The sequence below is a fragment of the Panthera uncia genome, assembly GCF_023721935.1.
Source record: "Panthera uncia isolate 11264 chromosome C1 unlocalized genomic scaffold, Puncia_PCG_1.0 HiC_scaffold_4, whole genome shotgun sequence".
Lineage (NCBI taxonomy): Eukaryota > Metazoa > Chordata > Mammalia > Carnivora > Felidae > Panthera > Panthera uncia.
In genome coordinates this window covers 58108389-58127530 of record NW_026057585.1, presented here as the reverse complement: position 1 = coordinate 58127530, position 19142 = coordinate 58108389, and the positions used below count along the sequence as shown (strand labels likewise).

General features: G+C 36.3%; 1 protein-coding gene across 1 annotated transcript in view; it reads right to left on the bottom strand.

The window, feature by feature from the left end:
* The window catches only part of OMA1 (OMA1 zinc metallopeptidase), a 77294-nt gene that overhangs the window by 37442 nt on the left and 20710 nt on the right, over nucleotides 1-19142 (bottom strand). Inside the window, exon 7 of the mRNA XM_049617082.1 lies at nucleotides 15844-15918. Within this exon, the coding sequence (XP_049473039.1) occupies nucleotides 15844-15918 (75 nt within the window). The remainder of the gene's footprint in view (nucleotides 1-15843; nucleotides 15919-19142) is intronic.

Here is a 19142-nt window from a genome sequence, read left to right as displayed (position 1 = left end):
CTGGAAAGCAGTGTGGAGGTTCCTCAGAAAATTAAAAATAGACCTACCCTATGACCCAGCAATAGCACTGCTAGGAATTTATCCAAGGGATACAGGAGTACTGATGCATAGGGGCACTTGTACCCCAATGTTTATAGCAGCACTCTCAACAATACCCAAATTATGGAAACAGCCTAAATGTCCAACAACTGATGAATGGATAAAGAAATTGTGGTTTATATACACAATGGAATACTACGTGGCAATGAGAAAGAATGAAATATGGCCTTTTGTAGCAACGTGGATGGAACTGGAGAGTGTGATGCTAAGTGAAATAAGCCATACAGAGAAAGACAGATACCATATGGTTTCACTCTTATGTGGATCCTGAGAAACTTAACAGAAACCCATAGGGGAGGGGAAGGAAAAAAAAAAAAAAAAGTGGTTGGAGTGGGAGGGAGCCAAAGCATAAGAGACTGTTAAAAACTGAAAACAAACTGAGGGTTGATGGGGGGTGGGAGGGAGGGGAGGGTGGGTGATGGGTATGGAGGAGGGCACCTTTTGGGATGAGCATTGGGTGTTGTATGGAAACCAATTTGACAGTAAATTTCATATATTAAAAAAAAAAATCTGTTAAGAGGGTAGATCTGAGGTTAAATGTTCTCGCCACAAGAAAAAAAGAGAAAAAGTGACAATCATAGGTCGAAACAAATATTTTAAAAATATTCAGCCCATCACAAATCTAATTCACTTGCCTCAATAAAAACTATGACAAAGTAAGGAACCTGTGTTTACCAAGTGTCTGGAAGTATATTAAGAAAGATGGGATAATTTCTAGACAAGTAAAACTCTTAAAACCAGTAATGGTCACAGTTGACCAGGGAAATAAGAAAATACTTCAGTGAAATATATAAAATATTTCAGTGAAATATATTAGTCCTGGAATAATTTTTGAGGCATTATACTGGCATAATGAGAAGAGTACAGGTTTTAGAAACAGAAAGACCGGGTTCAAAATATCACTTATTTATGAGGCACCTGGGTAGCTCAGTCGGTTGAACGTCCAACTTTGGCTCAGGTCATGATTTCACGGTCTGTGAGTTCTAGCCTTGCATCAGGCTCTCTGCTGTCAGCACAGAGCCCACTTCAGATCCTCTGACTCCCTCTCTCTTCCCCTCCCCTGGCTGCACATGCACATGTGCTCTCTCTCTCTCTCTCTCAAAAATAAACACTTTTAAAACAAGCACTTATTTATTTTGACTAATAATAACTTACATGGCACTATATGCCAAGTACTGTTCTAAGCATATAACAAATATTAACTCACTGAATCATCATAACAAATTTATGAGGTAAGTACTATTACACTCATTTTACAGATCAGATGAAGAAACCAAGGCCCACAGAGGTCAAACAATTTGCTGAAAGTAACATAACACAAGTAGACTGGTTAAAAAGTTTGTGACCTTGGACCGATAACTTAGTCTCCAGGTGTCTCAGATACATCTGTAAAAATGAAATTAAAGCAGTGGATCATTAGGATTAAATGTGATAACTTTTGTAAAATATTTAGCCCAGAGCCCAGAACCCAGTGGGTACTATTTCTACTCTTACTTTCCCCTGGTGAGCAACTAATATTGCAGGATGTTAGGTTTGGTCATAAGTGATGGTATTACAAATTTATAACTAAACAAGGATTTAGTTTAATTCAGCCTATAATACCAATATGCACGAATATGCATTAAGGGACATATTAATTGACAACAAATTTGTTACTATTCAATTAGAAACTCAGTGGGATATGATATTCATAAGAGTACAATAGTACTCTATTCTTACATTTGAACATTTCCCAATGTTCAATGCCAGAAAAAATGTATAAATAAACCTAGACCTAGTATATCCTACCTGTAGCCAAAGCTTTCATTAGAAATGTGATGATGAAAGTGTCTCTAAAATTTGCTCTCTATTCACCTAGACTCTGCAATAAAACTCTTGCCAGCCATAATCCTAAGAAGTGAAGTCTGACATTAGCAGTTCTGAGTCATTTTTCAATGCCATTAACACCATACACTTGTCCCAGTCCCTCTGGCATCCTCATCCGTATTTCACACAGACACGTGGTAGGTAAAACAGTCATGTGAGATAATATTACAAAGGACTGTGACAAAAGGGTGGGTGGACTCCTCAGAGGTAGAAGAATACACTGAGGCTATTTTAAAGTAAGACTTAAAGGCACCAAAACAAATATCGAAATGGTCATCTTAGGAGCAATGCTACAGAAAGCCAAAATTGTTCCTAGTGCATTAAAATATTATAAAAAGTTCCATTTCAGAAACAAACGTACCTTCATCCTCGAAGAGAAAAATCTCACTATCTGTGAGACCTTTGGCAAGTTACTTAATTTCTCTATCCCTTGGTTCCATCTGTAAGATGAGGATGATAATAGCACCTATACCTCATGTGTTAAAGAGTTATTAACACATGCAAACACTCAGAACAGTGCCCAGCACAGAGACGTTAATTAACATTACCGCCATTGTTGTCAATATCATCAGCGTTCTCAGTACAACTGTCATCAATGTCAGCATCAACTACCAGGAAACTGGTTCATTTCGGTCTCTTTCATACATTCATTTTCCCATTACTTCTGATGACATCACTCTCTAAAGCTCACTTTAATCTGGAACCCAGTTCTTGTCTCAACATTTTCTAGTCAATAATTAAAAAGTGCTCTTTTCCAATGGTTTCAGCTAAACCATTCTCAATATCTGCCAATTCCTCTCATTAAAAACAAAAACAAACAACGAGAAAAAAACATTGACTTATTAAAACTATGTTATATGCCCTAAGAGAAACAGAAAGATTTCCAACATTTTGTAATTCAGTTCATTTTAAAGTTTTTTGCACCTTTTGACTGCTGACATGTCAGTTCCTCAATCAATACAATAAGGTTTTAATAAACTTTCATGTACATATTTTCCCTATCCTAGATAAAGTTTTATCATAAGACTCAACATTGAAAGCTAAAATCACTGCAAGTAAAAAATTAAATGAATACACAAAAGCCTGTCTTGTTTCTTCAGGTAACACAATGAGGCTCAAAATAAGATGTAAAGCATGATGTATGTATACTTTATGAAAAATGACATTTATAACACACTAGTCAATGAGATGTTCTCATTTACTGGTTTTTATTCTCACACAAATCATCTAAGGTGTCAACCCAAATAGAACAAAAATAGTCAGTTTGCTATGACAAAGGCTCAGATTACTAACCTGGAAAATTCTGAGACCTGGATTCTAGCATGGGCTCTTCCTAACTAGGTGTATGTTACAGGACAAACCGCTTTACCTCTTTGGACCTAATTTTCCTATCTGTAACAGGGTAAGGTTAGATAATCTCCAACTTTCCTTCCGGCTACAAAAGTCTATGATTTTAACCTATTATTTTACAGAAAGTTTAGAATTTAAAGTAGATTTTATTTATTACCTATTTCTGTCACTAGATGGTGCTATGTGCATAGTTATCCATATTACTTGAAGAACTCATCTGGCAACATCTCTCAACAGGAGCAGTTAGAAACTTTGGGGGCTAGACAATTCTTCCCTATGGAGGGCTCTCCAGGCCATTATAGGGTATTTAAGATACCTCCCTGCCATCTTTCACTCCTGCATGCCCATTAAACACCAGTAATCTTTACTATTCTAATCACTGTGACCATCAAAACAACCCTATACAGTGGTCTACTAAAAGGCTGCTCGCTCCTGCATTACAACCACTAAAAGAAAATGTTTCCTTTTTCATATTTAAGAAACAGATACTAAAAATAAAAATGATTTAGCTGTTAGTGAAATCAGTCATTTCTGTAAATGAGTGTCAAGTGTCAAATTACCTCTACAGTGACAAATAAATCTACACACACAAAATCAAAGACTTAATTTGACTGTCAGCTAGTAAACAACATCTTGTTATTATTCTGTGATTAAGTCACACCTTAGTTCAACCAATTTTTACCAACCCTGTATTAGCCTTTTTGATAATTTATATAATGATAAATTTAATGTCTTATAAATGAAAAATTAAAACCATAGAAATGTAAATATACAAAATAAGCTCACACCCAATAACAAAGCAATAAAAAAGGGGAGACAAGCGGCCTATTTTCAAAGAGGCCTCCTGAGTAACTTGATTTTAATGAATTTTCCATAGTCTGTTTAGCCCTTGGCCTTGAAATCACATAAATCTAATGGGACAGCACATGACCAATAGATCCATCTCACAGGAACAGTTCCCATTAACCAAGTTCACAAGATTGATAGAAAAGCAGAATATCACCTTATTAATTTGCTGCAATAACTCTAACTGCCAAAACTACCAAGGGCACAGAGCATTTGTGTCCTCAAGCCATCATGTTCTCTCTCTTTTAGGCATGGTACGAAGGAAGCCACGTTATAATCAGAAGGTTACCTAATAAGGACAGAATTAGGAATAAGATAATTATGTTCTGTGATTTGAATATTAAGTGGCAAGAAGTCAAGAAAGTCTGATTCATCAATGTTCAAAGAAAGGCTATAAGCCACAAATAAGAATCAAGAATAGGACATGCAAAATAACCCTTTTTGGTAGATACTGCCGTGATTCCTATTTTTCAGACTAAAAACGGGTCTCAAAAAGGTTAAGTGATTTGTCTACAATTACTCAAAGAAAGTAAGAGTTCAAATACATGTCAGTCTGACTCTAGAGTCCAAGATCCCAACCACTATGCTGGATAAGATATAAAATCCTGAAAACTGCTAACAAAGAAGGCTCTACCTTTCAGTTTTATCTATTGACATTGGTGCTCTTGAACTCTATCTACAGTTTAGCCATACTGAATTTTTAACTCCTGGACTAAGCAATCCTTTCTTTTGCCTTTGAACATGCTGTCCACCATGCCAAAAGCACCCCCATTAGCATCTTCATCAGGATAATTACTACTTAGCTTTCAGATGTCTGCTGTAAATATCTCCTCAGTCTAATCTCTAGGCCAAGTTCTCATCCCTCACTAATGTGACATCTCTACTCTACTCTTTCAGGGGATCCTGTGTATCTCTATCATTATACTTTAAGGCATAAAAATCATTTATTGAATGTCTTTTTTTTAATTCAAATTCTGACCTTCATCAAGGTATTATGTAACCCTACATCCTAGAAGATGATTAGCATGTATTAACAAATATGAAAAAGAATGTGCCAATCAATAGTAGGGGGTTGGTCAACCCAGAATCTGAAAAATCTGGTGGCAAATGCTGGCCAGTGTCCACTTAAGTCTCACCTTGAGAAAGTGAATATCCTAGCTAACTAGACCTAATTCTTATTTATGGCAAAGTAGAAGGGAATACGATTTGGAGTCAGTGAAAGTGGTCATGAGACTGGGACAGTTGTTTGGGTAAAATGCTAATGATGGAGACAGAAACATATTGAGATACATTTTATAGGCATAACTACTGACACGTGATGAAAGATTCCATGTGAATGATAAAGAAGAAGGAAGTACTAAGGAGGACTTGAAATTTTTTCCAAAAGCAACTGAATAGAAGGTGGTATAGAAGGAAGACTAGAAGTAGATGTGAGAGAAAATTAGGGATACAATGACTATATTAGGTTTGAGATACTTGTGTAATAGAGTAAATAACAGGTAGATTTCTTTTTATTTTTTTTTTTACTTTTAACATATATTTATTTTTGAGAGAGAGAGAAAGACAGAACATGAGTGGGGGAGGGGCAGAGAGAGAGGGAGACACAGAATTGGAAGCAGGCTCCAAGCTCTGAGCTGTCTGCACAGAATCCTACATGGGACTCGAATCCACGAACCATGTATCATGACCTGAGCTGAAGTCAAATGTTTAACCAACTGAGCCACCCAGGCCCCCCGTATTTTGGTTTTAATTTTTCTGAGTATAGTTGAAACATAGGCATATATTTAAATATAAAAGATTAGAAGACTAGTGCTCTTAGGACTTTAATTGTATTACTTCTATAATGTAGGTCCTATTACTGTTCCTATCCTATAGATGAGTAAAACTGAGGTTTAGAGAGGATAAAAAACTCACCCAAGATCACACAGCTAGTACTCTACAGCTAGCAAAGCAGATCTCAAACTTGGGCAGTCAAGTTCCTGAGCTCACTAATTATCACTATATTACATTGCTTCTTTGGCAGATGATTGATACCTTCACATCATGGGGATTCCAGAAAGGTTCAGTATTTGGTACTCAAGAAAAAAAGGTAGAAGTATAAGGTTTAAATAGAGAATTAAACAAGAGACTCCACAATGAATGGAATAACCCCACCACCCTCTCCCTTTCTAACCCTTAAACAATGACAGCCAGCTTTACAAGATTCTTCTGCAAAGACACTTGAAAAGCCAAGAAAAAGAGCCTATATATATTCCAGGTGAAAGTTCCCAAAGAAAGAGCTAGCTCACTGCCCTATCATCTTATAGTGAAGTCCACTATCCCAAACTATGTACACAGAGCTTCTGAAAAGTTTCTTAGTGCCTTCTTATAAAATATGGATGGACAATCATGAATTACAAATTTGGGGATATACACTTCCATCCATGAGAGTAACTGGTACTGGATTCGTCCTCCCACTATAAATAACCATAAAGCTGGACATTTGCCTTACAGATTACATAAGGCAAACATTTTCAGGTACTGGACAAGAGGCAAGACAGGACTGTGATTCTTTTATTTATTTTTTATTTTTTAATGTTTATTTATTTTTGAGAGAGAGAGTGCGAGTGGGGGAGACATGGAACATGAAGCAGGCTCCAGGCGCTGAGCTGTCAGCACAGAGCCTGACACAGGGCTCAAACTCACAAACCACGAAATCATGACCTGAGCTGAAGTCGGACGCTTAACCGACTGAGCCACCCAAGCGCCGCAAGACTGATTCCTGACATAAAGAGAAATACTATGTACTGTGATCCCCAGACTTGCTCCTGCTCTCTTGGCCTGGGGGCAGTTTCCTGACCACAATGTAAGGGGGTAGAACCCAAGCAGAGAACATGGTAAGTTTGGCTCAGCTATGGAGTTAAAGACAAGAGTTTAGGGCTGCAAGAGTAGTTGGAATTTATGGGTTAAAGCATCAGAAGGAAGGTCATCCCAGAAATTGGCAGAGTTTCCTTGGGTTCCTTAAACTAGTTTTCATCACAATTAAAAATGTTTGCTCTGCAAAAAACAAACAATAACAACAACAAAAAAACAAAAACAAAGTTTGTTAAGAAAAGATGAGCCACGGGGTGCCTGGGTGGCTCAGTCGGTTGAGCATCTGACTTCAGCTCAGGTCATGATCTCGCAGTCTGTAAGTTCGAGCCCCACATCGGGCTCTGTGCTGACAGCTCAGAGCCTAGAGCCTGCTTCGGATTCTGTGTCTTCCTGTCTCTCTGCCCCTCCCTCACTCATGCTCTGTATCTCTCTCTCTCTCTCTCTGTCAAAAATGAATAAACATTAAAAAAAAATTTAGAAAATATGAGCCACAAATGAGGAAGAACTATTTTCAAATCACATATCAACAAGTGACTGTATCCAAAATGTGTAAAGAATACTCCAAAGTCCACCATAAGAAAAGAGAAAATCCTATTAGAATATGGAGAAAAAAAAATTGAATGATACTTAACCAAGGAGGAACAGAGATAACACATAAACACATAAAAACATTAGTTAGGTTATGAAAGATTAAATCTTCCATAACAAGAAATCTTATGTCTAAACCTAATGAGTCATGAAGTTACAAAATAAACATATTATATGGAAATATAGAGGTAAATAACTAAAGAAGTTAAGGTGACTTTATTTCTGGGGTATAAGGCAGATGGGCAGTAAGGGCTGTTATTTCCCATTATGAGTTTACAATACTAAATGACCTTCTATACTATAACGAAATGTGTGGCTACACACGCAAATATACACATATTTTCAAAGGGAAGCATGATTCATAGTGTCAAATGCTACTAAGAGAAAGAACAAGATAAAGGTAGAAAAGTAAGCATGGTATATGACAACAGGAGATAGACAAGTTTATATTGTGAAATATAATTGTGGTAAAGGGGTAAGATCAGAAACAAAACTGGAGCATGGGCTTTGAAAACATACACACTTGGGTTTGAATCATGATTTTACCATTTTGCACCTATAAGAAAGTAACTTAACCTGTCTGAGCTTCAGTTCATTTATCAATAAAACGGAGATAATGATAATAATAACTACTTCATGGAGCTACTATGGGATTAGGTTAGACAACACATAAAATTTAAGCTCAGTTATTAGAATATGTTAAGTATTGGGGCTCCTGGGTGGCTCAATCAGTTAAATGTCCGACTTTGGCTCAGGTCATGATCTCACGGTTCCTGTGTTCAAGCTCCACGTTGGGCTCTGTGCTGACAGCTCAGAGCCTGAGGCTGCTTCAGATTCTGTGTCTCCCTCTCTCTCTGACCCTCCCCCAGTCATGCTCTCTCCCTCTCTCAAAAATAAACATTGGAAAAAAAAAAAGAGTATTATGAAATGGCAGATAATGGTGTTATTATCTAAACAGGTGATGTCACAGAATAAATGTGACATATAAATGTAGTATATATTTATATTTAAATATATATTTAATATATTAAATAGTATATATTATATTTAATATATAAAATATATATTTAAATATATACATTTAAAATGTAGTATAAATATAATATTTGAGGTTCTTAAACTATTTAATTTTGAGGTTTCTCCCTTTTGATAGGAAAAAAATACTTATACTCAGAGATGGTGTTTTTATATCCTAAGTGCTCCATAACAAAGATATTACCTGTATCACTATGTATTCATGACTTAACATCTGTAGCAATATCGTTTTCTCCTTTGAACTAAATATAATATCACAACTGGCAAAAGGTCATCTACTCCACAACACAATATTTAGATGTGCTTTAGAAAATGAAATGATAGTTTTCTCTATCCAGGTGCACTGGATAAAAAATGTATGGCTTCCATATTATAAATAATCAAAAGAATATCAATATTTACTAATTCCATTCTTCTTTCTTAAATAAAACAGAAAATTTAACTTACCAAGTCACCCAAAAACACAAAACTGGCATTTGATCACTCAAAGTAGTAATTCCCATACCTGCCTAGACAGCAGAATCACTTGGCAGTTTCTAAACACATTTAGATTCAGGGTCTCATCATCTAGCTACTGACTGAGAATTTCCAAGTGTGGGGCCTAGAATATGTATTCTTAAAATCTACTGAGAAAAACATTTAAAAAAAAGCAATCTTCAAAACAAGAAATAAAATAGCCAATAAAAAGGAAACATCCTCAACTTTACTACTAGGCAAGAAAATGCAAATTTTTAATTAAAAGCTATGAGATTCCATTTTTTGTCCAAATTAACAAAAATTAAAGATACTAGAAACAGTGCTGATATGCACGTAAAAAAAAAAAAGGCATTCTGATATGTCACTGGTTAAGATTTGCTACAACATTCTGTAATAACTGGGAGTACCTTTTTTTTTTTTTTTTCAAGAGAGAGGGAGAGTATGAGTTGGGGATGGGCAGAGGAAGAGGGAGAGAGAAAATTAAGCAGCCTCCATGCCCCATGCAGACAGAGGCCTATCGGCCTGAATCTCACAACTGTGAGATCATGACCTCAGTCAAAATCAGGAGTCAGACACTTAACCAACTGAGCCATCCAGGCACCCCTGGGAGTATCTTTTAAAAATAAAAAGGCAATACCGGAAAAGCACAAGGAACATAAGGATATGTATATAAGGATGCCAAATGCAGTATTATTTGCAATTTAAACAATAACGAAAAACTCTGGAAATAACCCTAAAACTCATTAATAGACACATGATTAAATGAATTAGTGACATTATAGAATACTGAATCGCTATTAAAAGACTAAGAGACTTCCTCTTCTAGCAGTGATGGAGTAAATAAATTATAGCACACCAATGTTCCTATCAAACACAATTAGAAAATCTATCAGGTGAAAGGGACTAAGAGGTAAAAACTTTCAATTATACAATAAATAAATCATGGGGATATCATGCTTAGCATAGGAAATATAGTAATACTGTAATAACTGGCAACAGATGGTAACTATACTTACCATGGGGATTATTTTGTAATGTATAAAAATATTGAATCAATATTATATACACCTGAAACTAATAGGATACTGCATGCCAATTTTACTTCAACAACAAAAAAAAGAAAATCTGGATAAAATATAAATAATATTTGTTCCAAGGTATTGGAGAGTTACCGAGTTAGCCAATACTAGAAAAGCCAAAATCCTAGGAAGAAGGAAAGCTCAGGGAGAGGAGTCTTATCCGTGTGTTGCTCTTGTTTTCAGCAAAATCTGTTAAATTCTAAGGAGTGAAGGGCCAGAGGCTAAGAAAACTAGCAGAACTCAAAAGAAATCCAAGCAGAAAGAGGTGACTAAGGAGTGCTTATGGCTATCCAGCAGGACTAAAGGTCAAAACTTACAAGTCAGGCTTGATGAGGCAGCCAAATTTGAGAAGTCAAGATCTGAAAGACAGGAAGGCAAAGACAACACCAGATGCCAGTTCACCAAGGCGCCTACCAATTCTAAAGCTGCATAGGGCACTTTTTAAAACAAAAACTGGATGAAAACTGAGATTTCAACATCCTCATGGTGCTGGCAGAACAAAAAACTGAAGTTCAAAAACCACTACAGAGAAGGAACTTAGTCAATCCTCCATTCCTTCAGTAGACTTCCCGACAGCAATATCCTTATGAATGAAGGTGAAGTAGAAGCAAATTGAAATTTAAGAAGACTCAGCTCAGGCTGTGACTGACTGAAGGAATCCGCTTTATTCTAGTTGTTCTCCAGACTAAAGGCAGAATCCTCAATGATGGAATAAATTATCATTCAGAGCCAAAAGTACTGTTTATATGAAATGTTCAGAATTTGATAAAAAATGGGCAAGCATACCAAGAAACAAGACCAAAGGCAAAAAACAGACAAAAGAAACAGACCGAAAGTTAATAAAAATAATAGTTAACAAACATGAAGGTTTAAAAAAATTATGATAAACATATTCAAGAAAATATGAAGAAAATTATGATAAAACAGAATTTCACCAGCGAACTGAAATTTATAAAAGAGAATCAAATGGAAATTCTAGAATGGAAAAATACAGTAACTAAACTGTAAAAGTCAAAGATGAGTTTATGGCACAATGGACACAGCTGAAAGTAAGATTAATGAACTACAAGGCAATGACAGAAAATATACATCCTGAAACGTGTGTTATCTGTGGAAACTGAAACAGATCTGTTAACAGTCAAATTATTTTAATCTTAGGTATTGGCACATTCCAACAATCTGTACTATTCTAGGGTGTGACAGTTTAACAGTAAATATGGTTTGAACTTATTCATGTTTAGAGGGTGTCTGAAATTGAGAACTAGGCAGATCTATTTACTCAGATCCTAAGCATGGCCCTAAGGAAAATTGCTTGAAGAAACTGGATCCCAAATACTACAGCTGGAGAATTTTTACAACATGTCCATATTCAAGTGGAGATCAAAGAAGCTCAACTAAAAGAACTATGGACTGAGCAAAACTTCTTTTTAAAAAAAGGGCTGACTTAAAAATTACGACTTAAACTTTGGAAGAACCAAGGCGGTTGGCAGTGGGAGGAATCACAACATGTGAAACTCCTGAAATAAAAATATATTAACTTTTGGGGCGCCTGGGTGGCTCAGGCAGTTAAGTGTCTGATTTCCACTCAGGTCATGACCTCATGGTTTGTGGGTTCCAGCCTCATGAGTTTGAGCTCCTCGTCGGGCTCTGTGCTGTCAGGTCTCTCTCTCAAAAACAAACAAACATTTTAAAAATATATTTAAAAACTGTATTAACTTAAAAAAAAATTTTTTTAATGTTTGTTTATTTTTGAGAGAGAGACAGAGTGTGAGTGGGGGAGGGGCAGAGAGGGAGACAAAGAATCTAAAGCAGGATTCAGGCTCTGAGCTGTCAGCACAGAGTCCAATGTGGGCTCTGAGCAGGAGGCTGGAACTCACAAACTGTGAGGTCATGACCTGAGCTAAAGTTGGAAGCTTAACCAACTGAGCCACCCAGATGCCCCTGTATTAACTTTTAAAAAAATAAATAAAATATATCTGTGGAATGCAGTATCCTTGAGACATTAAAAATATAGTAAGGGAGGGGGGCACCTGGGTGGCTCAGTCGGTTAAGTGTCCGACTCTTGGTTTCGGCTCAGGTCAAAATGTTACAGTTCAGTGAGTTCAAGCCCCACGTTGGGTTCTATGCTGGCAGCATGGAGCCTGTTTGGGATTCTCTCTCTCAACCTCCCTCTCTGCCCCTCCCTGACTCATGCTGTCTCTCTCTCTCTCAAAATAAATAAACTTCTAAAAAATACATATATGGTAAAGGTAACAAACTGATGGCTGGCAGCAGAGAGGGGTGAGGGGACATGCAAAATAGATGAAGGAGCAGGAGAAACAGGCTTCCAGTTATGGAATGAATAAGTCACAGAATGAAAGGTATACCACAGAGAATATAGTCAATGGTACTGTGACAGCATCGCATGGCGACAGATGGAGCTACACGTACAGTGAGCATAACATACAGAGTTGTAGAACTTCTGTCTTGTATACATTAAACTAATGTAATATTGTGTCAACTACACTTCAATAAAAAATACAAAACACAAATATATATGTATATTAGAAAACTTCATAATGTTGAAAATTTAAACAAAACAGAAGTTCCTAGAAAAACAAAACTTATAAAAACTGACACAGAACAGAAAAATGTGAATAGCTCTATATCTATTAAAGAGACTGAATCTACAACTAAAGACCATCCCACAAAGAAACCTGTAGGCCCAGGGCACCTAGGTGGCTCAGTTGGTTAAGCGTCTGACTCTTGATCTTGCCTCAGGTCATGATCTCGCAGTTGTGAGTTCGAGCCCTGTGTCAGGCTACACATAGTCAGTGCAGAGCCTGCTTGGGATTCTCTCTCCCTCTTTCTCTCTTCCCTTCCCCACTCACTTGCTCTCTTTCTCTCTCTCTCAAAATAAATAAACTTAAAAAAAAATAAATCTGTATGGTTTCTACCCACAAAATCTCCAAACATTTAAAAAATAAATATCACTAACGTTACACAAACTCTTCCAGAGAAAAGAAAAAAACACTTCCCAACTCATTATATGAGGCCAACATAATCTTGATACTAAAACCTGACAGGACATTACAAGAAAAGAAAAGGCCAAGCCATTATCTTTTATGAATACAGATGCAAACATTCTAAATTCTAAGCTAAACATTAGCAAGCCAACTTCAGTAATATATTGGAAGAACAATATTATTGATAAAATTGGGTTTACTTCAAAAATAAAAGTTGTCCTAATGCATAAAAAAAATCAATATAGTTTGCCACATTAAGAGATTAAAGGAGAAAAATGATATAATCATCAATATAAAAAATGTATTTGATAAAATTTGTTATTCATAACTTTAAAAAATCTCTTAGCATATTAGAAATAGCAGGGAAGGGGCGCCTGGGTGGCGCAGTCGGTTAAGCGTCCGACTTCAGCCAGGTCACGATCTCGCGGTCCGTGAGTTCGAGCCCCGCGTCAGGCTCTGGGCTGATGGCTCGGAGCCTGGAGCCTGTTTCCGATTCTGTGTCTCCCTCTCTCTCTGCTCCTCCCCCGTTCATGCTCTGTCTCTCTCTGTCCCAAAAATAAAAAACGTTGAAAAAAAAATTAAAAAAAAAAAAAAAAAAAAAAAAAAGAAATAGCAGGGAAACTCTTCTAAAAAGTCAGATTAAAAGAAAAACAACTTAGACATCAGAATGGTGAAAAATGGTGATGAAGAAACAAAGGTGCTCATCGTCAACATTGTACTAAAGTTCCCGGCCATTGCAATAAGGTAAAAAAACCAAAAAAACAAAAACAGAAAGTACACCGACCGGAAAGGAAGAACTAAATCTGTCATTATTCACAGGCAGCATAAACGTGTATATATAAAATCTAAAAGAATCTACACACTATCAGAATTAAGTGGATTTAGCAAGGTTTTTAGATACAAGGTCATTTATAAAAATAAAGTGCATTTCTATATATGAAGGAGTTTATTTTTTAAATAACACTTTACAATTAAAATGTCAAACATTTAGCAATAAATCTAACAAAAGATGTATAATTCCTATACACATACACACACAAACATTTAAAAACATCACTAAAATTATAAGAATATCCATATAAATGGACAAATATATCATTCATGGATTGGAAGATTTAATATTATTTTTTCAGTGTTTATTTATTTTGAGAGTGAGAGCACAGGGAAGGAACAGAGAGAGAATCCCACGTAAGCTCCATTCTGTCAGTGTAGAGCCTGATGTGGGACTCAATCGCATGCCCCTGAGATCATGACCTGAGCTGAAATCCAGAGTGGGATGCTCAACCAACTGAGCCACCCACGCTTCCCAGGAAGACTCAATATTTTTGACAGTGGTCAACTATATCCAAATTCACCCAATTGCCATCAAAATTCCAAGCGTATTTTTATACAGGCATGTAATTTGATAAAGTGTTTCTGAAATGTATATGGAAAGGAAAAGGACTAAGAATAGCCAAATCAATCTTGCAGAACCACGCTGGAAGACAGAAGTTACCAGGTATCATGTCTTACTACAAAGCTACATGACAATGCGGTATTGGCTCAGAGACAGATTAAGAGGCCAAGAGAATACAATAAGGAGTCCAGAAATAGACTCCTATATAGCCTCCCACATTACGACAAAGAGACACTCAAGAATAGTGGAAAAAGATAACTCTTCAATAAACAGTCCTGAGGCTATTAGATATCCACATTGGAAAAAAATTATCTTGACTTCTTCCTCATTTTATATTTTAAAAAGCTAATAAAACAATAAGCTTCTTGGAAATAAAACAGGAACAATTTATTGAAATAGGCCAAGATTTCTTAACCAGAACACAAAACACTCTTACCTTTATAGCCAATCTGTGGTCCACTATTTGGGAACCTCTTAATCTATGTAGTCAGAGAATTCACTTAAGTCTTATTACGTAACATTCAAATAACTACTTTTCTTTTGTGAATAGTAATATCTTCATTTATGAAATTAAATCCATAAAACTAACTAGAAGTTCATATAATAGTTTATTTTTATACCTAGGACTTTTTAATAACTACGGAAACTCAACAAAGATCAAATACAATTTGAATTTAATGTACAAAGTGGCATTGTTTTTACTCCGCTTTAAAAATGCAGTTTTACTTCTAATATTAAATTCTACTACTAATAATATCAGTTATCACAGATGATAAAAATAGGAGCCAGACATGAAATGTCCTGTAAAGGAGACATGAACAAAGCCAACCTAAATCATAGTAAAGGCCCAGGGCTGCTCTCCGTGCCTAGCAAATGTAAGTCATTGGCTGCAACAAAAATAATCTCAAAGACACAGAGTAATAAGTCTGCTCCTCTACCATTTATTTAAAAGGTAAAAATTCAATCTGCTCATCTGGGATCATAGCTATAATAGCATAAACCTTTCTCTGAGGGGAGGAAAAATAGTCTTACGTTATTTTACTCAAGCCTTCTTAGATCAGTGAAACAAGGGAGAATAGTGAAATAAAGATAGTGTATCAGTTTACAGAGGGCACAAATTTAAAAGGTATTAATGAAAAATTTCATACAGCTCTCATTCTCTCTTCATACCACAGCTCATTAAGACCATGTGTATTTATCTTTTACTGTGTGAAGGACACTGTGTAGTCTCAACTACTGAACATTTTACCTTTGCAGCAAGCTGTAGTCCAATTCTGTCAGCTTCAGCCTCCAAAGTTCTACTGTATGGTCTATCAAACATATACTAAGAAGAAGTAAGAAAGAGAAGTTTCATTAAGGATATTTATCATTTCACAACAAAATAAGTAACAAAGTGAGATTTTTAAAATTAATTTCATGGAGTATCTAGGATAAAGGTTTTATGCTCGCGATGACTGACAATTAAAGAACACCATGGTAGGGACGCCTAGGTAGCTCAGCTGGTAAGCATCCAACTCTTGATTTCGGCTCAGGTCATGATCTCACAGTTTGTGAGTTTAAGCCCTGCCTCAGGCTTTGTACTGACAGTGCTGGGCCTGCTTGAGATTCTTGCTCTGCCCTTTCCTTGTGCTCGCTTGCCTCTCTCTCTCTTAAATAAATAAACAAACATTTAAAAAAAAAAAAAGAAAGAAAGAAAGAACACCATGGTATAAAACATAAAGTACAGTCTTTATTTCCTCCATCAGATATTAATATTTTAAAAACATAAAAAATTAGGCCTACAGACTTCTAGAGAGTCTATAGTATCTTATAGAGTACAGTAGTCTCCCTTACCCACAGTTTCAATTTCCACAGTTGGAGATACCCACTCAACTGTGATCTGGAAGCAGATGGTTCTCCAGACATACTGTCAGAGGTCTATAGCAGCCTAACACTACGTCACAGTGCCTACATTGTTCACATCACTCTATCTCACCACATAGGCATTTTATCATCTCACATTATCACAAGATGGTGAATACAGTACAGTAAGATACTCTGAGAAGGCCACACTCATGTAACTTTTTTTTACAGTACATTATAATTGTTCTACTTATAGAACAATTCATCTCTTACTGTGCTTAACTTACAAACTTTTATCATAGGTATGTATGTATAGAAAAAAATATATACTGTAAATAGGATATGGTACTATCTGAGGCTTTAGGAAACCACTGGTGGGAATATATCCCACCCTCCCTTAGCCCTATGGATAATATTGGGGGAGGAGTTACTACTATACAGGTATACCCCTCTTTCAAAAGTTTGCCTTATGCTACTTTGCTTTTGCAAAAGAAGTACATTAGAACGTGTTCTCACTAACCAAAAGAAATCCAAAGAGTATGTTTGCTTTTATGAAAAAGCCTAAAAGTGAAGTGACATAACATGAATTTTAAGGAAGGAGAGGATTTCCTAAGAAAGCTTCTTAACGCAAGCTTTTATTATGGCCAAGGAACATTCTGACCTTGCAGTTTTAAAAGAAAATTGAAAAAATATGGCTATATAATAACCACTGACACTACTAGAGAATTTATTTCAGTTAGAAAATTAACCAGAGAGCAGAATTTTCCTTCTTTGATAAATTATCTTAACTCCGTCTTTCTTTTTTAAGTATTGATTAGTTAGGAAAATGAAATTTTCTTCCAACTTCAATAAAAAAATACAAATAGATATCGTAACTTTAACTTCCCTAATCACTTGTATTTATGTGGATGCTTTCCAGTTAAATTCTAATTTTCAGTAAGTACTAAAATTTGTAGGAGATGGATCAATAAGCAGGACTTTTGAGAACAGAGTTATTAATCGGGGAAACAATTTCACAGAGGTAGCTACATGTCAGTGATGTCTAGAAATAATATAATCAATCTAGTATATAACCATGAGATAGGACTTTCTTCCTTCTTGATCATGACTTTTTAGGTTGTTTGAACTATATTATATAGTGTCTTCACTCTCAATGAGCAGTCTGCAGGGGTCCATCAAGTCTACTGATAGTATAACTGGTTTAAAACATTGGCTTTTTTTTTTTTTAAAGGATGGAAACTTACATTAAGTCCAAATGCTGATACTTATTAACTGTTAACCCTCAGCTAATTGTTTAACCCATCTAAGCCCAGTAGCATCATATGTAAAACGGAGTAGCACAGGACCAACCTCCTAGAGTTGCAGACAGGATAAAATGAGCAAATGATAATAACTCCTATTTATTGAGTCCTCATTTTGTACTAGGTACTGTGCTAAGTGCTTTAAATCACTGGTTCTCAACTGGATACGATTTTGTCCCCCAGGGACATATAAAAATGTTTGGAGACATTTATGATCATCACAACTGCTGGGCAGGGGGAGTGCTACTGGCATCTAGTGGGTAGAGGTCAGATATTTACAGTAGATGTTTAGAGGCTACTGAACATCCTGCAATGCACAGGACAATTCCTCACAACAAAGAATTATCCAGTCCAAAATATCACAGTGTTTAGATTAAGAGATCCTACTTTAGGGATGCCTGGATGGCTCAGTCAGTTAAGCATAAATCTGACTCTCGATTCTGGCTCAGGTCATGATCTCAAGGTTCGTGGGTTCTAGCCCTGCATTGGGATTCTCACTGACCCTGTGGAATCTGCTTGGGATTCTCTCTTGCGCTCTGCACCTCCCCTGTCCTCTCAAAATGAATAAAAACTTAAAAAAAAAATAGGTCCTATTTTAAATGTACCATTAAACCAACAACAGTGCTTTGAGTAGCCAGTATTATGCCCATTTGTAGATGAAGAAACTGAGACCTATAATTAGTGAAGTAATCTGCCCAGTATAGAACTTAGGTCTAACAGCCTAAATTCAAACACAAGTCCATCTGTTCACAGCCTGTATTCTTAACCTCTGTACATAATTATAGTGCTTATCCTAATGCCTGACATATAGTAAGTACTCAATAAATATTAGCTATTGTAATTATTACTAATTAATACCTGGTAGCATGCTATGACAGCTGCTACATTATACCTAAATCTTTTAAAATTACAAAAATAGAGGACTCCCCAATGGTTGGTTATGTAAAGGCCCCTCCTTCTTCCTTCATCTCTTCCTTTCTCTGGCAAATAAATGTCAGCAATTGCCCCTCTTTAATGATTCACTATCAGCATCCCCTCCTGCTCTTCAATCACAAGGAACAAGGCTTTCTAGAGAAAGAAACATTTCCCCATCACCAAAATCATGGGGTGGGGGTGAGGCTTGATTTAAGGAAGAAAAGTTCAAAGAGAAGTAATCACTTTATTTTTAGTTTAAATTATTAATTAGTATATGAAGTAGCAGGATTCATCAAGTTTTTTTTTTTTTTAATTTTTTTCAGAGAGAGCACAAGTGGGGTGGGGCAGAGAGAAGGAAAGACAGAATCCAAGGCAGGCTCCAAGCCATCAGCACAAAACCTGACCTGAAGCTTGAACTTTGAACTGTGAGATCATGACCTGAGCTGAGACCAGGAGTCGATGCTCAACCCACTGAGGCACACAGGCACCC